The sequence below is a fragment of the Chlorocebus sabaeus genome, chromosome 19 (genome assembly GCF_047675955.1).
Source record: "Chlorocebus sabaeus isolate Y175 chromosome 19, mChlSab1.0.hap1, whole genome shotgun sequence".
Lineage (NCBI taxonomy): Eukaryota > Metazoa > Chordata > Mammalia > Primates > Cercopithecidae > Chlorocebus > Chlorocebus sabaeus.
The window spans coordinates 19,090,705-19,113,414 of record NC_132922.1 but is presented as its reverse complement, the minus strand read 5'-3'; the positions used below and the strand labels follow the sequence as shown (position 1 = coordinate 19,113,414).

General features: G+C 44.5%; 1 protein-coding gene across 7 annotated transcripts in view; it reads right to left on the bottom strand.

The window, feature by feature from the left end:
* Nucleotides 1-22,710, bottom strand: part of PRR14L (proline rich 14 like) — a 69,691-nt gene that overhangs the window by 42,567 nt on the left and 4,414 nt on the right. For 6 of the 7 annotated variants that reach the window (XM_007975521.3, XM_007975518.3, XM_007975516.3 and 3 more), the window contains 2 exons: nucleotides 16,021-16,545; nucleotides 2,478-2,550 (listed from right to left, as the gene is read on the bottom strand). In XM_007975521.3, the coding sequence (XP_007973712.3) occupies nucleotides 2,478-2,550; nucleotides 16,021-16,494 (547 nt within the window). In that variant the 5' untranslated portion in view covers nucleotides 16,495-16,545. The remainder of the gene's footprint in view (nucleotides 1-2,477; nucleotides 2,551-16,020; nucleotides 16,546-22,710) is intronic. The other variant, XM_038007544.2, reaches the window with a different exon arrangement.

The window sequence follows — 22,710 nt, the reverse complement described above, 5'->3', positions numbered from 1 at the left end:
TGCTTCCTCATGTGCAACACAGGAATACCCTGGAAGGTTCCTGGGGGACAGAATGAACTAGGCCATTGCTGCTAAAAACTCTTAGTAGAGCTGTTGATTTCAAGTTCCCCTATACCAAACTGAAACCCTTATCCATGGGTTTGCAGGAGGAAAAAATATCAAATATTTTACCAATTTAAGTCATTAAATAAGCATGATATTAGAAGATGAAGAAAAGTGTCACAGAGTAATTTAGCTGCAAACGTTACTCAGGAGAGTTCATCTTATCTATGTCCAATGTGGACCAGCTTTTTAGGTGGAGAGCAGCCAGGTAATTTTGATAATGCAGATTTCCAAGCAGAAAATAACTCTGGTTCTCCTGTTTAAAAGGTCAGTTCAGTGGTTAAGTGAAAGTGTAGTTCAACAGACAGTAAATTCTGTGGTAAGATGTGGGTGAAAATATACTAAAGACAGAATATAGCAACACTGGAGCCCCACTAAAAAGATCTTGAGGGTGGGGTAAGGGGGCCACTAAACTGCATCCCTAGTAAGGCAAGAACAGGGTGAGATTTATGTACAAAACAACATTTCTCATCTTCGGAGGAACGCCCTTTAATCTACACTGGATAGTCAAGCCTTTGAGCCACAGAGGAAATCTGTAGCAGCAGGAAGCAGGGTGATAAACTGGGACAAATGTCCTTTTTCATAAGAAAGATCTGTGCTTCCTTTTCTGTCCAGGCTGCCAAGAAGCTAAGAGTCAAATGTGATGTTTTATCACAGTAACAAAATGTTCATATAATTTAATGCAGAGGTCCCCAACCCTGGGCCATGGACCAGTACCCATCCTTGGTCTGTTAGAAATTGGGCTACACAGCAGGAGGTGAGCGGCAGCCAAGTGAGCAAAGCTTCATCTGCATGTACAGGTGCTCCGCATGCTTGCATTACTGCCTGAGCTCTGCCTCCTGTCAGATAAAGAGCAGCATTATATTCTCACAGGAGTGTGGACCCTATTGTGAACTGCACATGTGAGGCATCTAGGTTGCGAGCTCCTTATGAGAAACTAATGCCTGATGATCTGTCACGGTCTCCATCAACCCCAGAGGGGACCACCTAGTTGCAGGAAAACAAGCTCAGCCTCCCACTGATTCTACATTATGGGAAATTGTATAATTATTTCATTATATATTACAATGAAATAATAGAAACAAAGTGCACAATAAATGCAATGCACTTGAATCATCCTGAAAGCATCTACCCCGCCAGATCCGTGGAAAAACTGTCCTCCATGAAACAGGGCCCTGACTCCAAAAATGTCGGGGACCAATGACTTAGCGTATTCACTTTATCTTCTCTTTGTGAGGTTCTGATTATATTATTTTATTTATTTATTTAGTGAGACAGGGTCTTGCTCTGTTGCCCAGGCTGGAGTACAGTGGTGGGATCATGGCTCGCTACAGCTTCAACCTCCCAGGGCTCAAGTGATACTTCTGCCTTAGCCTCCCGAGTAGCTGGGACCACATGTGTGTGTGCTGCCGTGCTAATTTTTGCATTTTTCGTAGATAAGGTGTTTTGCCATGTTGCCCAGGTTAGTCTCAAACTCTTGGACTTAGGCAGTCCTCCCACCCTGGCCTCCCAAAGCGCTGGGATTACAGACGTGAGCCACTGTGCCCAGCCTGATGATTCTAGATTAGCCTTAATTGACACATAGTCCTCTCTAAAGTAATCTAAGATTATTTTTAGCCTTGGGGTGAGAAGACGAGAACCTTACCTCAGCTACTCTCTTTTGGACCTCAGCTTTCTCCTCAATCAACCAACCAATCTGAAAGTAATAATCTCAGATCTCTATACCCAACCACTGTTTTGAGAAGCAAAAAGAGGTAATGAAACTGCCTGAAAATGCTCAAGGTGACCTGGAGTAAACATTTTCTCTCATCCCTGACCCCACAGAACAAGAACAGGATACACTACTACATGCTGAACTATAGTGGGTACATGTCTCCTCTGTCCCAGTTAACCCTTCTAAACAGGCAAATATAGTATATTTGATGATATAAAATTCAATAAAGGTTCAACACACTCAAAAGAAAGGGACTCGCTGGGTGCGGTGGCTCATGCCTGTAATCCTGCACTTTGTGGGGTAGAGGCAGAAGGATCACTTGAGCCCAGGAGTTCGAGACCAGCCTAGTTAACATGGGGAGACCTTGCCTCTACAAAAAAAAACAAACAAAATAGAAAATTAGTCAGGCATGGTGGCTCGCGCCTATAGTCCCAGCTACTTGGGAAGCCGTGGTATGAAGATTGCTTGAGCCCAGGAGGTTGAGGCTGCAGTGCACTGTGCAAGTATGTCCAAGGGCAATACTAAGATTCAATCTACTGTGAAGTTACAGTTTCTATGATTAAGTACACCTTACAAGGCAGAGACTTACAACCCTTATATTCTCAATGCAAAACAGAAATGGGTAAGTGGATAAAGGAAGAGATTTGAAAGAAATAAATACCTTTGCTCCTTAGAAAATCTTCGGGAAGGTCCACATGTAAAAGTTCTTTGCTGGACTGCATCAGGAGATCCTCCTACAGTAAGAAAATCCAGCGGTCAAGGGGGATTCAGAAGATTCTGAGTTCATGAATATTATTCCTTTTTTTTTTTTTTTTGAGACAGAGTCTTGCTCTGTTCCCCAGACTGAAGTGCAATGGCGAAAGCTTGGCTCACTGCAACCTCCACCTCCCAGGTTCAAGCCATTCTCCTGTCTCAGCCTCCTAAGTAGGTGGGATTACAGGCACCCGCCACCATGCCTGGCTAATTTTTGTATTTCTACTACAGACAGCATTTTACCATGTTGGCCAGGCTGGTCTTGAACTCCTGACCTCAAGTGATCCGCCCGCCTCTGCCTCCCAAAGTGCTAGGATTACAGGCGTGAGCCACCATGCCTGGCTGAATATTAGTTATTTTTGAGAGACTTCTTTATGACTTTGGGAAATTAGCCAGCAGTCACAAGGATCAGGTACTGAAAGAAACCCAAATTTAAATAAGTGTAAACAATAAAAATTTCTCCTTATCTAGAATTTGAACCTGAAAACTTTTTAAAGTTGTGACAGTAACAGAGGTATAAAAAAATTTTTTTAGAGGCAGAGGTTGCAGTGGGCCAAGATTGTGCACCACGTCAGCTCACTGCAACTTCCGTCTCCCGGGATCAAGCAACTCTCCTGCCTCAGCCTCCCAAGTATCTGGGATTACAGGCGTCCACCACTATGCCTGGCTAATTTTTGTATTTTTAGTAGAGATGGGGTTTCATCATATTGGCCAGGCTGGTCTTGAACTCCTGACCTCAGGTCATCCACCTGCCTCGGTCTCCCAAAGTGCTGGGACTACAAGCGTGATCCACCGTGCCTGGCCTAATTTTTATATTTTTAGTAGAGACAGGGTTTCACCATGTTGGCCAGGCTGGTCTCAAACTCCTGACCTCAAGTGATCTGCTCACCTCGGCCTTCCAAAGTGCTGGGATTAAAGGCATGAGCCACTGCGCCTGGCCAAGAAAATATTTATCTGTAGTTATATTTGATCCTTTCTCCCAAATGTTACTATTCTCTGCTTTTCCAGTTCTCAGGCTGAATGTCTGAGGTGTGAGAATAGATGCTATTTAAAATATTATTTCAAGTTAACACTTCATGGAAAAGCAAGAGTGACTGAGTTCTGTTCCAACCCAAGGACTCTCATCTACTAACTACATGGTGCTGACAGCAACCTTACAAGAGGGTGAAAGAATACATGGAAACCACATAAAACACCCAGCAAGACACCCAGTCAGGTCAGGGTACTCCATGAGCAGAAGCTTCCATTCTTCATGAGACTGTAGACACCTGTTATCCATCCCATTCTGTGAAAAAAGCCAATAGAGCTGTCACCGACAGATTCTGGCATGGGTGTGGAATGACTTCCATAAGCTTTTCCAAGGCTACCGGAGCCTCTGTAAAGTGACAGCACAGGTCAGTGACATACAGGCTCCTACAGATCCCAAAGGTCTCTGGTGAGCTAATGCAATGAAACCTTACTGGCTCCAGCCCCAGAGGGGTTGGTGGGATTTTGCTTTGTCCCACCTGTGGCTCTAAGGTGCCCCTAGCTGGAGGCCCCAAAATACCCTGGTGGAGAGCCAAGCCCACTGTTTCGCCCATGTTCCTTTTCCTCGATTAGCCACAATTCTTTTTTCCTTTCTTTTCTTTTTCTATTTTGAGATGGAGTCTTGCTCTGTTGCCCAGGCTGGAGTGCAGTGGTGTGATCTCTGCTCACTGAAACCTCTGCTTTCTGGGTTTAAGCGATTCTCCTGCCTCAGCCTCCCGAGTAGCTGGGACTACAAGCACACACTGCCATGCCCGGCTAATTTTTTGTATTTTAGTAGAGACAAGGTTTCACCGTTGTTGCCCAGGCTGGTCTCGAACTCCTGAGCTCAGGCAATCTACCTGCTTTGGCCTCCCAAAGTGCTAAGATTACAGGGGTGAGCCACCGTGCCCGGCCGATTAGCCACAATTCTTAACAGTGAAAGAGAGACTTCCCCCCTGACTGACTGACTTCTCTTAAAAGTTCTGAGTTAAGAAAAACAAGTTATTCCTCACAGAAAGGCTGGAGACTTTGTGTTAATCTGAAATATAATCAAAATTGAATGAATCAGGGCCGGGCGCAGTGGCTCATGCCTTTAATCCCAGCACTTTGGGAGGCTGAGGTGAGTGGATCACCTGAGGTCAGGAGTTTGAGACCAGCCTGGCCAAGGTCATGAAACCCTGTCTCTACTAAAAATACAAAAATTAGCTGGGTATGGTTGTTTGTGCCTGTAATCCCAGCTACTAGGGTGGGTTGAGGCAGGAGGATCACTTGAACCCGGGAGAAGGAGGTTGCAGAAAGCCGAGATCGTGCCACTGCACTCCAGCCTGGGCAACAGAGAGAGAGAGACACTGTCTCAGAAAAAAAAAAAAAAAATTGAACGAATCAAAAATAAAAGAGTGTGGGCTGAGGTCAAATGTGAGAGACCTCCCCCAACAGCCTTACCATGGTGGTGTGCAACCTCCAGATCCAGTGGGAGCCCTGCTAGTCTGGGCTCCTGAATACAGATGAGGGCAACAGAACAACCTACTTGGATGCAATGGACGTGTAACGTGATAACCTCTGTAACGTCCCCCACCTCCTCCAAACAGTCAATCATATGATGAACACTAGCAGAAATGTATCAGACGTAATTTCCTTTTTCTACAATATTTTATCAGCTAAATGTTCTAACTTTCAGGATTCCTAAAGTTAAGAGTCCTAGGGCCAGGGGCAGTGGCTCACACCTGTAATCCCAGCACTCTGGAAGACCGAGGCGGGCGGATCACCTGAGGTCAGGAGTTCAAGACCAGACTGACCAATATGGAGAAACCCTGTCTCTAATAAAAATACAAAATTAGTTTGGTGTGGTGGCGGATGCCTGTAATCCCAGCTACTCTGGAGGCTGAGGCAGGAGAAAGGCTTGAACCCAGGAGGCGGAGGTTGCCGTGAGCTGAGATCATGCCACAGCTCCAGACTGGGTGACAGAGCGAGACTTCATCTCAAACAAACAAAAACAAAAAACAAACAAAAAGAAAAACGTATACTGGGCTTTTGTATGTTATAGTTAAGAGAGACAATTCAGATTGCGCTACTGCACTCCAGCCTGGGTGACAGAGTAGACTCCATCTCCAAAAAAAAAAGACAATTCAGAACCTTTTCTGTGTCTGAGTTGAACACAAATAATGTATCCTAGAAACAAAGCGTTTACAACATATTCAACTCAGGTGGATCTATCATTATCGGGAAAAAAAATATGTAAAAAGTTTAACACTCTATAGCTTATATGTAGTGCCAAAAACAAACAAACAATAAAAATCAAGCATGGTATAGAGTTCTCAATGCTAAATCATCCAGGTGGGATGTCACATGCCCATCTCTGAATATCTTTGGTGCACAGTTCTTAAATAAGACCAATCTCTTCCACATCCTGGCTAGTAACTTTTGTATGCGCGACAGATTTTGACCTTCCTCTTACGAGAGTGGAGTTCAGAACTGAATACATTCTTTCACAATTCAGCTTGGCTCTTGCAGCTGTCCCTTCCACAGTGCCTGTTCTAAGACAGTTCACTCTCCTTTACTGCCTTTCTTCTCCCCTCCCCAACAGCAGGGTGATCTTGATCGAATCCCAAAATTATTAGTTACAAGCATTTTTTTTTTTTGAGATGAAGTCTCGCTCTGTTGCCCAGGCTGGAGTGCAGTGGCACGATCTCTACTCACTGCAAGCTCCGCCTCCCGGGTTGACACCACTCTCCTGCCTCAGCCACTGGAATAGCTGGGACAGCAGGCGCCCACCACCATGCCCAGCTAATTTTTTTTGTGTGTGTATTTTTAGTAGAGATGGAGTTTCACCGTGTTAGCCAGGATGGTCTCGATCTCCCGACCTCATGATCTGCCAGCCTTGGCCTCCCAAAGTGCTGGGATTACAGGCGTGAGCCACCTTAGTTACAAGTTTTTAATACCTTTTGGATACGATCCTAAGACAGAAAATAATTATTTTTTTACTGGTTTACCTTCTCATTATTGAAATATTTGTTTCATGATTGGAATATTTAACTTTTAAAAATACTAAGACCAGTAACAAAAGGGCAAATAACATATGATTCCACTTGAATGATGTACCTATAGTAGTCAAATTCATAGAGACAGAAAGTAGAATGGCTGTTGTCACAGATGGGGTGAGGGGAGAATGGTGAGTTACAATTTAATGGCTACTGAGTTTCAGTTTGGGATGATGAAAAAAGTTCTGGAGACGGGTGGTGGTGATGGTTACACAACACTATAAATGTGCTTAATGTGACTGAACTGCGTATTTCTGGGCCGAGCACAGTGGCTCACACCTGTAATCCCAGCACTTTGGGAGGCCGAGGTGGGTGGATCACCTGAGGTCGAGAGTTCGAGACCAGCCTCACCAACATGGTGAAACCCCATCTCTACTAAAATACAAAATTAGCCAGGAATGGTGTCACATGCCTGTAATCCCAGCTACTCTGGAGGCTGAGGCAGGAGAATCACTTGAAATTGGGAGATGGAGGTTGCAGTGAGTCAAAATTGTGTCATTGCACTCCAGCCTGGGCAACAGAGTGAGACTCTGTCTTTGGGGAAAAAAAAAAAAAAAAAGGCCGGGCACAGTGGCTCACTCCTCTAATGCCAGCACTCTGGGAGGCTGAGGCAGGTGGATCACGAGGTCAGGAGTTCGAGACCAGCCTGGCCAACATGGTGAAACCCCGCCTCTATTAAAAATACAAAAGTTAGCCGGGCATGGTGGCGTGTACCTGTAGTCCCAACTACTTGGGAGGCTGAGGCAGAGAATCGCTTGAACCCAGGAGGCAGAGGTTATAGTGAGCCGAGATCATGCCACTGCACTGGGAGAACAGAATGAGATGCTGTCTGAAAAGAAAAAAAATTGCCGGGCACTGTGACTCACACCTGTAATCCTAGCACTTTGGGAGGCCGAGGCGGGCAGATCACAAGGTCAGGAGTTCAAGACCAGCCTGGCCAACATGGTGAAACCCCATCTCTACTAAAAATACAAAAATTAGCTGGCTATGGTGGCACATGCCTATAATCCCAGCTACTTGGGAGGCTGAAGCAGAACTGCTTGAAGCGGGACCTGGGAGGCAGATGTTGCAGTGAGCTGAGATTGCTCCACTGCACTGCAGTCTGGGCTACAGAGTGAGACTGCGGCTCAAAAAAAAGAATACCACAGAAGTGGTGTTGGTTCTCCTCACGGTGTCCTACTGGGGGCAGTGTCCTATCAGGAGGCATTGTCCTATCATGGTGTTAGAGTGCCTCATTCCTGGGGGCAAACTCCCATCACCTTGTTTGGGTGGATTCTGCCAGGTTTCTCCACTGCGAAGTTCCTACTCCACCTTTGTAACTAATAAATATGTAGGGAAATACTTTGAGACTATGTAAACATTTGTTTCTCAAACATTTAGCCACTAGCTTTAACATCCATTAATGATTCCTGCTTGAGATAATTATTATTGCGATGGTTGCCAAACAGTGCTTTTTCTATTTCCATCATTCCATCTATATTTATTAATTGGAATTCTGTAAGACCTTTCTTTTCTCACTTTTAATTCAATTACAGTGAAAGGATACAAAGAAAATCAGCAAACGGGCTCATGGATATTTGTTTTATTCTACGGGTACTATAGGTTGCTGCAAAAGTAAGTGTCGAATAATTCATCACTATCACTTATTTTAAGCTCAAACCATCCCATACTTGGCCACTGGGAGCCCCTTCAAGTTAGCTGCTGTGTCCTTCTGATATATCCCCAAAATTTTCTGAGCATTTAGTCACAAATTGTTCTAGGCACATCTTGCGTTTTTCCCTCTCCTGTCCTGCAACAGCCATTTCTCCAAGGAATCTTGGCTCCTTTTATTGGAAAAAAGTATTCAGAGCCAAGACTAGGTGTGCTCATTGCTACAAGGTGCCTGTCGCTACTTCTAGGCCCTATCTTATACACTCATTTATATACATATTTCCATCTCTCTGTGTGTGTATTAAGAAACCCATGTTGGCCGGGCGCGGTGCCTCAAGCCTGTAATCCCAGCACTTTGGGAGGCCGAGACGGGCGGATCACGAGGTCAGGAGATCGAGACCATCCTGGCTAACACGGTGAAACCCCGTCTCTACTAAAAAATACAAAAAAAACTAGCCAGGCGAGCTGGCGGGCGCCTGTAGTCCCAGCTACTCGGGAGGCTGAGGTAGGAGAACGGCATAAACCCAGGAGGCGGAGCTTGCAGTGAGCTGAGATCTGGCCATTGCACTCCAGCCTGGGCGACACAGCGAGACTCCGTCTCAAAAAAAAAAAAAAAAAAAAAAAAGAACCCTATGTTAGGCCGGGCACTGTGGCTCACGCCTGTAATCCCAACACTTTGGGAGGCCAAGGTGGCCGGATCATGAGGTCAGGAGATTAAGACCATCCTGGCTAACATGGTTTAGTAGAAACCCCGTCTCTACTAAAAATACAAAAAAATAGTTAGCCGGGCATGGTGGTATAAGTCTGTAGTCCCAGATACTTGGAAGGATGAGGCAGGAGAATTGCCTGAACAACCGGGAGGAGGTTGCAGTGAGCCAAGATCGCACCACTGCACTCCAGCCTGGGTGACAGAGTGAGACTCTGTCTCAAAAAAAAAAAAAAAAAAAAAAGAACCTCAAGTTCATACTAATAACTCCAATAACTGCAATTCGTGGAGTTGATGTTTGGGTCAGGGTTCATGTTTGCCAACTCTCCTTTGTAATTTATTTCTCTGTGAGAAAGCTGGCTGTCATTACCCACACATATTTACTTATTTCCCCAATCCTAGAATACATATAGGCATTTTGTTTAGAAATGGCTAAGTCCTACCCCTGTGAGAAACAAATTTACTAATATTTTCTATTTTTTTTTGCTTTAGTCTTTAAGAGGATATAGTCGAATTAGTGTTTGCTAAAGTAATGTGGGCTACCCTCCCCACTGGTTCTGTTATTCATTTGTAATACAGTTAAGACTCGTTAAAGTTTCTATTCAGCTTTGGGCCCATGTCACATCCCCGTTGTCTAGTTAGTTATTTTTCAAGCATGAAGTTAGAACTATACCAAAAGATGTACTTACAGAAGTGCCAGTTCCTCCTACCCTTTCTGTTCCATTTCCATTCCCCCATTCTTTCAGTATAGGTAATCAAATTCATTAGTTTCTGGTCTATCCTTCCCATGTGTACTTGTGTATAGGTTTTATACAAACCAGCAGATACTTCAATATAGGCTTATTTCCTCTTCTTTCTTCCATGAAAAGGGTAACACTATAGATATTGATTTGCATTTTTTACTTAACAGTATATCCTAGTTTACAGAAGCAAGTCAACAGAGCAGGCCTGACTGCTGTCCTTAGAAAAGTCTACTTGCAGGGTCAGGCTTGGTTAGCATCTGGGAACTAGAGTTTGGGAGTTTCCACTATTCCCTAAATAACAGTGGCTCACTGTGCCTACACTATAATGTGGTTTATGCTAAACACCTGCTTTCCTTCTAGGAGTCGGAAATTTTGCTATGTGCCTGGCAGAGGATGTCCATGCAACTAGTCCCCAGTAAAATCCCTGGGCACTGACCCACTAACAAACTCCCATGGTAAACAATAGTTCATATGTGTTGTCACAATTTGTTCCTGAAGGAGGTTAAGTGTGTATGACTCCACCGGGAAAGGACTCTTGGAAGCTTGCACTGGATTTCCTCTGGACTTTGCTCTATGCCTGCTTCCCTTTTGCTGATTTTCTTTGTATCCTTTCACTGTAATAAACTGTAGCTGTGAGAACAATTAAATGCTGAGTCCTGTGAGTTTCAGCAAATCTCAAAACCTGCAGGTGGTTTTGGGGACCCCTGACACACCTGGAAATCACTCCATATCAGTATATACAGATCTTCCTTGTTATTATATCTGGATAATACTCCATGTATGGACATACCTTATGCCATAATTTATTCAATCTCTCTCCTGTATATGGGCATTTAGGTTGTTTCCAATATTTTGCAATTATAAACTGCTTAAAAGAACAACCTTGGCCGGGCACGGTGGCTCACACCTGTAATCCCAGCACTTTGGGAGGCCGAGGTGGGTGGATCACGAGGTCGGGAGATCGAGACCATCCTGGCTAACACGGTGAAACCCCGTCTCTACTAAAAATACAAAAAATTAGCCGGGTGAGGTGGCGGGCGCCTGTAGTCCCAGCTACTCAGAGGCTGAGGCAGGAGAATGGTGTGAACCTGGGAGGCGGAGCTTGCAGTGAGCCGAGATCGCGCCACTGCGTTCCAGCCTGGGCGACAAAGCGAGACTCCGTCTCAAAAAAAAAAAAAAAAAAAAAAAAAAAAGAACAACCTTGTGTATATGTATTATTATACTGCTAGAAGTGTTTTTTTTTTTTTTTTTTTTTTTTTTTGAGACAGTTTTTTGCTCTTGTCACCCAGGCTGGAGTGCAATGGTGCGATCTCGGCTCACTACAACCCTTTCTTCCGGGTTCAAGTGATTCTCCTGCCTCAACCTCCCAAGTAGCTGGGATTACAGGCACCCACCATCACGTCCGGCTAATTTTTTCTATTTTCAGTAGAGATGGGGTTTCACCATGTTGGCCACGCTGGTCTTGAACTCCTGATCTCAGGTGATCCACCCATTTTGTCCTTGCAAAGTGCTGGGATCACAGGTGTGAGCCACTGCGCCTGGCCTCTTTTTTTTTGAGACGGAGTCTCGCTCTGTCACCCAGGCTGGAATGCAGTGGTGCCATCTTGGCTCACTGCAACCTCCACCTTCCACCTTCCGCCTCTGGGGTTCAAGCAGTTCTCCTGTCTCAGCCTCCTAAGTAGCTTGGATTACAGCCATGCGTCACTGCGCCCAGCTAATTTTTGTATCTTTAGTAGAGACAGGGCTTCACCATGTTGCCCAGGCTGGTCTCAAACTCCTGATCTCTGGTGATCCACCCGCCTCAGCCTCCCAAAGTGGTGGGATTATAGGCCTAGAAGTGTATCTTTTAAGGCAGGTTTCCTTGAAGTACTGGGTCAACAGGTCAAGGCAAGAGCAGTTTTGTTAAATGTTGCCAAATTCTTCCTCAGAAAGGTTGTATCAGTTTGCATTCCCACCAGCAATGTATTAGAATGTCTGTTTCCTCATAGAGTCCCTAACCAGATACATTGTCATACATTTTCATTTTCACCCATCTGATAGTCAAAAAGTGATACCCTTAGATCAAAGGGAAAAAAGTGGTATCTCTGGTTAACTTTGCATTTCTCTAATTACATGAGGCTGACCATCTCTTATGTTTAATTACCACACACACAAACACATGCACAGTTCATTATCAAGTCTTCTCATTTTTCTTTTTCTTTTTCTTTTCTTTTTTTTTTTTTGCGAGGGAGTCTTGCTCTGTCATCAGGTTGGAGTGCAGTGGCACAATCTCAGCTCACTGCAACCTCCGCCTCCTGGGTTCAAGCAATTCTCCTGCCTCAGCCTCCTGAATAGCTGGGACTAAAGGCATGCACCACCATGCCCAGCTAATTTTTGTATTTTTAGTAAAGACGGGGTTTCACATGTTGGCCAAGATGGTCTCAATCTCTTGACCTCATCATTTGCCCACCTCAGCCTCCTAAAGTGCTGGGATTACAGGCGTGAGCCACCATGCCTGGCCAAAGTCTTCTCAGTTTCCTGTTGGGCTTTGGTTCTTCATTCCTCAATTTAAGAGTTCTTCATATATTACAGATATAGACCCTTTATCTCTGATACACATTGCAAATCTGTTCTCTCAATTTGTCAGTTGTCTTTTGACTGTGGGATATTTTGCCAATCTAGCAAAAGCTCTTATAAATTGAGATCAGGGGATGCCTGGGGTTTGCAAACCTGAAATGGTATGCAAATGGTATGTCTGTTTTTCTGAAAGGTCTGCAGTGTTCAGATTTCCAAAGGGTCCTGTGACCTGAGAGTGATTAGGAGCTGCTGCTGCCCCACATCTTCCACAGGCCTAACTGTGCCCCACAGGACCACTCCTGCTGAATGACCTCTAAATTGTTGAAGGCATCTCTCATATCTCTTGACTGTTCTCTTTCACAAGTTAGACACCCAATGACCTGGCTTCCAGATGCATATTGTCAGGTTGTGTCATTAGTGTGAATACTTATCCATGAATGCATTCCTGGTTTTTTATACCTCTCACACACGACAACAACAGGAGAGTATAATACTCTAGCTGTGGCCTGACCAGCACATAAAGGAGCACGACCACCACTTCTCAGTCCAGATAACACATTTCCCTTAATTATTTTAAGAGCAAATTGGCTTTTCCTGGCACAAAGTCAATTCTAATTGACCTGCTAAAACATGCAGGTCTTCCGTTTCCCCTTTCCCTGTAAGTACTTGTTTCTTTTCACTTGTGGAGATCACTTTTTGAAACCAAGTACAAAATGTTAACATTTATATCAATTAAATTTCATTCAGCTTTATACAATTCAAAATGGAATATACACCTGGTGGAGCTGGGAGGGAGAAAAGGGATGATTTTAAAAAACAGGGAGGCCGGGCGCAGGGGCTCACGCCTGTGATCCCAGCACTTTGGGAGGCCGAGGTGGGTGGACCACGAGGTCAGGAGATCGAGACCATCCTGGCTAACAGGGTGAAACCCCGTTTCTACTAAAAAAATACAAAAAATTAGCTGAGTGTGGTTGCGGGCGCCTGTAGTCCCAGCTACTCGGGAGGCTGAGGCAGGAGAATGGCATGAACCTGGGAGGTGGAGCTTGCAGTGAGCCGAGATTGCACCACTGCACTACAGCCTGGGTGATAGAGCAAGACTCCATCTCCAAAAAAAAAGGAACAGGGAGATAGTAATCTAGTTCTTAGGTTGGTTGTTACGTAAGCATGGTATATGTATATGTATGTATATATAAATATATATATATGCATGTGTGTTCGTTATACTTTATGCATATTACACATGCTTTTATATCAAATATTACATTAAGAAACTTTTCTCTCCTGAAGTGGCAGGTCCCTAAATTGGGGGGAAAAAAAAAAAGAAACTTTTCTTAAGACTCAGCCCACCACATTAAGAAGCAATACAACAGGAACTTTGGGATCTTTAGTCTTTTACCTATTTAACTGTATTTTTAACAGATAGGGCATCGGCCAGGTGCAGTGGCTCACCCTGTAATCCCAGCAGTTTGGGAAGCTGAGGCGGGTGGATCACCTGAGGTCAGGAGTTCGAGACCAGCCTGACCAACATGGTGAAACCCTGTCTCTACTAAAAAAAAATACAAAAAAAATTAGCTGGGCATGGTGGCAGGCGCCTGAGTCCCAGCTACTCGGGAGGGTGAGGCAGGAGAATGGCGTGAACCCGGGAGGTGGAGCTTGCTGTGAGCTGAGGTCGCACCATTGCACTCCAGCCTGGGCAACAAGAGCGAAACTCCATCTCAAAACAAAACAAAACAAAACAAAAGATAGGGCATCAGAGCGTAAACTCAAATATCATGTTTAAATGTTACTTAATGCTTCATTCATTCCTAATCATAGTCACTGTACGAAGCCTACTAACAACAATTAACTGCCCTTTATCCTGTGTAAAGAAATGATGGATGTTATCAAGAGCAGGATGGGAGCGTAGCCCAGGCAGCCCAAAGAATATGAACTTGTTGGGGGTTTAGAGCAGGGGTTGGCAAATCACAGCCCTCAGGCCAGCAGCCTGTGCTAATAAATAAAGTTTTACTGGAATACAGTCACTTTCATTCATTTATGTATTGCTTCTGCCCACTTTATGCTACAATGGCAAAGCTGAGTTGTTCCAAAAGAGACCATATATGGCCTGGCATGGTGGCTCATGCCTGTAATCCCAGCACGTTGGGAGGCTGAGGTGGGTGGATCACAGGTCAGGAGTTCAAAACCAGCCTGGTCAACATAGTGAAACTCTGTCTCTACTAAAAATACAAAAAAATTAGCCAGGTGTGGTGGCCGGCGCCTGTAATCCCAGCAACTCAGGAGGCTGAGGCAGGAGAATTGCTTGATCCCAGGAGGCGAAGGTTGCAGTGAGGCAAAATCACACCACTGCAATCTGGCCTGGGAGACAGTGCGAGACTCCATCTCAAGAAAAAACAACAAACAAAAAAGGAGACCACACGACCTGCAAAGCCTAAAAGATTTACTATGTGGCCCCGACAGAAAAAGTTTGCTGACCCCTGGCTTAGAAAACCATCTACTGGAGGGAGTCCGCTGGGCAGGTACATTCCTTTAAGAATCTGGAAGGCCCGACCAGGTGTGGTGGCTCATGCCTGTAACCCAGCATTTTGGGAGGCTGAGATGGTTGGATCACCTGAAGTCAGGGGTTCTAGACCAGCCTGGTTAACATGGTGAAGCCCCATCTCTACTAAAACTACAAAAATTAGCCAGGCGTGGTGGTAGGTGCCTATAATCCTAGCTAGTCAGGAAGCTGAGGCAGGAGAATCACTTAAACCTGGGAGGCGGAGGTTGCAGTGAGCCGAGATCTAACCACTGCACTCCAGCCAGGGCGACAGAGCAAGACTCTGTCTCAAAAAAAAAGAAAAAAGAATTTGGAGGGCCCAGCTCAGTGGCTCACGCCTGTAATCCCAGTACTTTGAGAAGCTGAGGTGCGAGGATTGCTTGAGCCGAGGAATTTGAGACCAGACTAGGTAACACACTAAGACTCTGTCTCTATTAAAAAAAAAAAAAAAATTTTTTTTGAGATTATCACACTATCACAGTTCACTATTAGTCTCAATTAACCACTCTCTCTGGGTATAAATTAAAGCGCACATCGGCTGGTTATGGTGGCTCACGCCTGTAATCCCACCACTTTAGAAGGCTAAGGTGCGTGGATAACTTAAGTAAGGAGTTCGAGACCAGCCTGGCCACCATGACGAAACCCCATCGCTACTAAAAATACAAAAAAATTAGCTGGGCATGGTGGCTCATGCTATAATCACAGCTATTTGGGAGGCTGAGGCAAGAGAATCGCTTGAACCCGGGAGGCAGAGGTTGCAGTGAGCCAAGATCGTTCCACTGCACTCCAGCCTGGGCGACAGAACGAGATCTTTTTTTTTTTTTTTTTTTTTTTTTTTTTTTAAAAAAAAGGCCTCCCTTCAAAGGTTTCTCTGTAATACCTCACGCCAACCTACCAAAACATAAGGACTGAGTATATCTATATCATTTCTTAACATCAAATGCTGAAATACCACATGATTTTCACAGACTCAATATTTCATATACAGTCACTGCTTCAGAGAAGTGACACTTTTTTACTAAGCACTTCCTCTCTTCAAGTGTCTGATACGACACAAATGTTTTTTTAAAAGATCATCAAAACAAAGTTAACTTCAAAATCAACATTTCGGAAATGTTTCAAGAATAAATCATAAGCTAACCGTCAGCATCTGTATTTTATCAGGAGAAAGCTGTCATTCACACTCAACTCTTCTGAATGGAGATTTCATTTCTTACCTGACTTGGGCTAATCTTTTCTTCAGCAGCTGTGGAATGTTGATGTGGATCTTCCTTTGCTCCCTCAGAAGGTTCTCTTACAATTTCCGCCTGGCCCCCTGGATCTCTGAAGACCTTTGGCTCCATGCTCTTGCTTCTCTTTGCCCTATCCAAGATCCCAGATGCCACAGAACCTCCTGCTGTGGAGTCCACTAACCCACATCGCCCAGGCTCACTCCCAGGATCCAAGGTCTCATAGGTTTCTTCACAACAACTCTCCACACGAGTCCTCTGCAGCTCCAAGGGCAATGCCCTACTCTGACTTAAAAGAGGGCTTGAGGCTCCAGGTTTTACATTTGGAATCACACTTGGCTCAGGATCAGCATGAAGCTCTCTGGAGACACTTACTGGGAGTTCAGAGTATAATTCCTGTACCACGGCAGACATGGAGGAATCAAGTGGAACTGGCTGAGTCTCTACTCCAGATGACAGCATTAGGGCAGATGCAGATTATGGAGTCAAGTCTTTTATATCAAACGATTCACCCTGACACAAATCACAGGAAGGGATAAAAGTTTAAAACCTTGATAGGTTAGAAGAAGGCTGCCTCAGTTCAAACCGGCTACAATGAAGAAAATAAGTTCTACTGTAAATGCTAGCATCATCTGGCACCAAAAATTTCTCCTTGATGAATTTGTAGAAAAATAAATACCTTAACCTTTAACAGGCATTTGACTAATGTCAATTCAAATACCGTCTTATGAACGATTCTTAATTTAAATGTAAAGGGCCAGCCAATGTAGATGAGAATAAGACATGCCTGAAGCATCCAAGGATAGACCTGATGTAAATTAGAAAATAAAGACGGTTTTCTGTTTGTTTTCATGGGCATGAACCTTACCTCTTTTGTTCACTGCTATATCCCCATGCTCTGCCATAGTACATACTCAGCAAATATTTGTTGAACATATACTGAGGGACTCTGGAAAATTTCATATACTGACTTTTCCTTTTTGAGGGAGGATAGGGATAAAGTGGGATTCCATTTCTTTACTGCTTACTAAATACTTGAGCTCTCTCTACCCAGCCTAGCACGAGAAACTACTAAACCAGCTCGTTAGCAGAATCCTTCCTGATTTTTATCCTGCATCTTCAGATTTTCCAAGTGTTTTCCACAGTCATCACTCATTTGATTCTCATAACAACCCTTTGAGCTAAGTAAGGCAGCTATTAGCTTCTTGTTATAGATCCTAACACCACACCTGAGGAGGTTAAATATGACCTGCCTAAAATATTACATGGTTGTCTGAGAGAATGGAGGTGAAGGTATATCAAGAACGAGCTTCCACTGTGTTCATAATGTTTCATTTCTTACATTGAATGGTAGCAACAGGTTATTTGCTGAAACACTTACATCTAAGCAGTTTGTAACACTACACTATACAAGTAGCCAAAACACACACATACTCAGGGCCAGGGGTTCTTGACTTGTAACTTTTCCAGTTCAGTGTACCAAACATGCAGTTTCCACAACAACAAAATCCACTTTGACCATTCTGATCAGTCTGAATGTTTACAGGCCTTGAAATAAATCTTGCCTAAGTAGGGGGGAAAAAATCTGCTTTGACTTGACCAAGGCAGAAACTGGTTAGCCAGATAAGATACTTCAAGCTTTCATTTCTTTTTAGACAGGATCTTGCTCTGTCACCCAGGCTAGAGTACCGTGGTGCAATCGTTCCTCATCGCAGCCTCCCTCTCCCAGACTCAAGTGACCCTCCTGCCTCAGCCTCCTGTAGCTGGGACAGGTGCACATCACCACACCTGGCTAATTTTTTTATTTTTTTGAGATGGAGTCTCGCTCTGTCGCCCAGGCTGGAGTGCAGTGGCGTGATCTTGGCTCACTGCAATCTCCGCCTCCCAGGTTCAAGCAATTCTTCTGCCTCAGCCTCCTGAGTAGCTGGGACTACAGGCGTGTGCCACCACGCCCGGCTAATTTTTGTATTTTTAGTAGAGACAAGGGTTCACCATGTTGGCCAGGTTGGTCTTGAACTCCTGACCTCATAATCTGCCCACCTCGCCTTCCAAAGTGCTGGGATTACAGGCATGAGCCACTGTGCCTGGCCACACCTGGCTAGTTTTTTTTTTTTGGTGGAGACAAGTTTTGATACGTTGTCCAGGATGGTCTCCAACTCCTGAGCTCAAGCAATCCTCCTGCCTTGGCCCCACAAAGTGCTGGGATTATAGGCACGAGTCACCACGCCTGACCCACACTTTCATTCTTGATGCTTTCCCTAACCCTAAACAAAAGGAGAGAAAAGATGAACTTTAATGAACCTTCCCAAAGGTAAAAAAGCGTAACATTATAATACTAACTTAAATACCAGAAGTGATAAGAAATCAGATTGCTGTTCCATGATGTTTAGGTAACAGAAAGGCAAATTTTAAAAATTAAATTCAAAACATTAGGCTGGGCGCAGTGGCTCGCACCTGTAATCCCAGCACTTTGGGAGGCTGAGGCAGGCAGATCACTTGAAGTCAGGAGTTCGAGAACAGCCTGATCAATATGGTGAAATCCAGTCTCTACTAAAAATACCAAAATTAGCTGGGCATGGTGGCAGGCTACTTGGGAGGCTGAGGTACGAGAATCACTTGAACCCAGGAGGTGGAGGTTGCAGTGAGCCGAGATCACGCTACTGCACTCCAGCCTGGGCAACAAAGCAAGACTCCCATCTCAAAGAAAAAAATGAACAAGCAACAAAACAAAACATTACCAAGAGATAAACTGTGTGTATAGGGCAAGAACGAGAATCAAATGAGATTTTGGATGTGAAAAGCTTTCATAAACAGTGCTGTAAGGCTGGGTGCGGCGACTCATGCCTATAATCCCAGCACTTTGAGAGGCCCAGGCAGGCGGATCACCTAAGGTCAGGAGTTAGAGACCAACCTGGCGAACATGGTGAAACCCTGTCTCTACTAAAAAGAAAATTAGCTGGGCACGACGGCAGGTGCCTGTAGTCCCAGCTACTCGGGAGGCTGAGGCAGGAGAATTACTTGAACCCGGGAGGCGGAGGTTGCAGCGAGCCAAGATCATACCATTGCACTCCAGCCTGGGTGACAGAGCCAGACTCTGTCTCAAAAACAGTGCTGAGAGAAACGTATCCCTTTTAGATCTAGAATCTTCCCCTTTCTCCTTTATTTCCAGATAAAGATCTTTCTAGGGGCACTTCAGATTTTAGGCCATTTGTGTGTGTGTGTGTGTGTAAGGTGGGGGATGGGGGAGGTTAGTAGAGATAATGTGGAGTTGCTATTTGATGCCAAAAATAAGTAGGAAGTACTCAATTTTAATTTGGTTCAGTTTTCCTTTCCCAACAACATACACAGTCCATTTTTCAGCTGTCACAGCACATACAGATTTGAAGAGTACATGCAGGAAAGGATACGGCAAAAGAGCAGATTTTTCAAAGGAGACGGCCTCCTTGGGCCTCTGCCACCTTATGCATCTGACCCTGCCTACCACACAGACATGGGTGTTCTTCAAACTTAATCCTTCATTCCTCCCTTTCTAGGCTTCACTTTCTTGATAACCTCATCTTTTTCTGCAGCCTCTGTGATGAGGATGACTCAAAACTCTTCCTTTTTTTCTTTTTTGGGATGGAGTCTTGCTCTGTCGCCCAGGCTGGATGGAGTGCAGTGGCGCCATCTTGGCTCACTGCAATCTCCGCCTCCCAGGTACAAGGATTATCCTGCCTCTGTCTCCTGAATAGTCGGGATTACAGGCATGTGCCATCATGCCTGGCTAATTTTTGTATTTTTAGTAGAGATGGGGTTTCACCATGTTGGCCAGGCTGGTCTTGAACTCCTGACCTCAAGTAATCTGCCCGCCTCGGCCTCCCAAAGTGCTGGGATTAAGGGTGTGAGCCACTGCACCTGGCCTAAAACTCTTCCTTTAAGCACAGAGTTACCATAGACTCAGCAATTCTCCTCATAGGTATATATGCACAAAACATATGTCCACATAAAAATTTGTACACAAATGTCTTTAGCAGCACTACTCACACTAGTCAAAAAGTAGAAACAATCCAAATATCCATGAACTGATGGATGCATAAACAAAATGTGGTACAGCCATACAATAGAATATTATTCAACCATAAAAAGGAATGGAGAAATAATACATGTTACAACACGAATGAACCTTGAAGACATTATGCTAAGTGAAAGAAGCCAGTCACAGAAGATCACATATTACAAGATCCCCTGCATAGGAATGTCTAGAATTGGCAAATCTTACCACGAACCCAGCTATTAACAGGGGAGGATCACACCCATGAGAGGCCAAGGTGGGCAGATCACGAGGTCAGGAGTTGGGAGACCATCCTGGGTAATACGGTGATACCCCATCTCCACTAAAAATACAAAAAATTAGCAGGGCATGGTGGCACGTGCCTGTAGTCCCAGCTGCTCTGGAGGCTGAGGCAGGAGAATTGCTTGAACCTGGGAGGCAGAGGTTGCAGCGAGCCAAGATTGCGCGACTGCACTCCAGCCTGGGAGACAAGAGCGAACTCCGTCCAAAAAAAAAAAAAAGGCTGGGATTCTTGGAGAAATCAGGAGTGGACAGCTGATGGACACAGAGTTCCTTTTTCGAGTAATAAAAATTTTCTAAAGTTGATTATGGTGATGGCTGTAGAACTCTGCGACTACCAAAAACCACTGACTGGTACAATTTAAATCAGTCAATTGTCTGGCATATGAATTAAATCTTTACAAAAATAATTTCTTTTAAAAAAGAAACCTGACCAGAAGCGGTGGCTCACACCTGTAATCCCAGCACTTTGGGAGGCCGAGGTGGGTGGATCACCTGAGGTCAGGAGTTCCAGACCAGAATGGCCAACAAGGTAAAACCCCGTCTCTACTAAAAATCCAAAAAATTAGCTGGGCGTGTTGGCGAACACCTGTAATCCCAGCTACTTGGGAGGCTGAGGCAGAAGAATCGCTTGAACCTGGAAGGCAGAGGTTGCAGTGACCTGAGATGGGGCCACTGCATTCCAGACTGGGTGACACAGTGAGACCCTGTCTCAAAAAAAAAGGAACCTGACCCTGACCCCAACCTTTCTCTCAATTCCTAACCTACATTTCACTTGCAAGAATGGCACCCCCAAAACTTACCATGTTTAAAACACAATTCATTCAATCTATTGAATAATTGAGTCTTTCTACATGCAAACAGCTTTGAGAAACAAGGATAAATAAGATGCCCTCAGTAAACTTACATGCTCATTCCTTCTTTCTTTTTTTTTTTTTTTTTTAAAAAAAGAGTCAGGGTCTTGCTGTGTCACCCAGGCTGGAGTGTGGTGGTGCAATCATAGCTCACTATAACTTTGAACTCCCGGGCTCAAGTAATCCTTCCACCTCAGCATGCCTGGCTAATTTTTTTTTTTTTTTTTTTTTTTTTTTTTTTTTTTTTTTTGAGACGGAGTTTCCCTCTTGTTGCCCAGGTGGGAGTGCAACACTGAGATCTCTGCTCACCACAATCTCCACCTCCTGGGTTCAAGCGGTTCTCCTGCCCCAACCTCCTGAGTAGCTGGGATTACAGGCATTCGCCACCACGCCCAGCTAATTTGGTATTTTTAGTAGACACGGGGTTTCTCCATGTTGGTCAGTCTGATCTCAAACTCCCGACCTCAAGTGATCAGCCTGCCTTGGCCTCCCAAACTGCTGGGGTTACAGGTGAGAGCCACTGTGCCTGGCCTAATTTTTTTTTTTTGTAGATAATTTTGTAGGTCTTGTTATGTTGCCCAGGCTGGTCTCAAACTCCTGGGTTCAAGCAATCCTCCCACCTCAGCCTCCCAAAAGTGCTGGAATTACAAGCGTGAGCCACTATGACTAGCCACATGCTTATTCTTAATCCTGTTGCTTCTCAGAAAACGCATCATCATTATTCTGGAGCTCAGATTTTATCTGACTTCCCCTCACCATTCAATCAGCACTTGCAGCCTGTGGACTCAACTCCCTGCAGTGTTTCTAGTAAATTCTACTCCTTTCCATCCCCAAGGTTCTAGCTCAACATTTTGTTCCAAATGTTGCTCCACATAGAGTCATGCACAAATACAGGTTTACTAAACAGATCTTTATCATAAAGAGTCAATACTGACAATCACATAAAATGGTTCATCTCTTGATACTCCTGTTTGGACCAAATTCTAAGAATTTTCAACCTGTAAAACAACTAGCCACACTGGCTAGAGAAGCAAAACAGACACCCCCTCCTTTTTCTCCTGGACTAATTCTGGGTCCTCAAATTTCTGAGCAGAATTGCAGATCTGTTACCAAGAACAGCTGGAACTCAGAAGTGAGGTGATATTTAGAGGCAAGCCTAGAGTGGCAGGTTAAACTTATTTTCAGCTCAGTAGCTTACACCATCTATCAAAATATTGATAATGCTACAAGGCTGCAGTAACAGAACCCGATTTTGAGAAGACATTCAAGTTCTTTAAAACTAAATTTCTGAATGCAATGGAGCAATCTAAAAGGATGATGTAAAAATATATCTCTACAGCGAGGCTTGGTGGCTCATGCCTGTAATACCAGCAGTTTGGGGGGCTGAGGTGGGCAGATCACTTGAGGTCAAGAGTTCAAGACCAGCCTGACCAACACGGTGAAACCCTATCTCTACTAAAAAATGCAAAAATTAGCCGGGCATGGTGGCAGGAG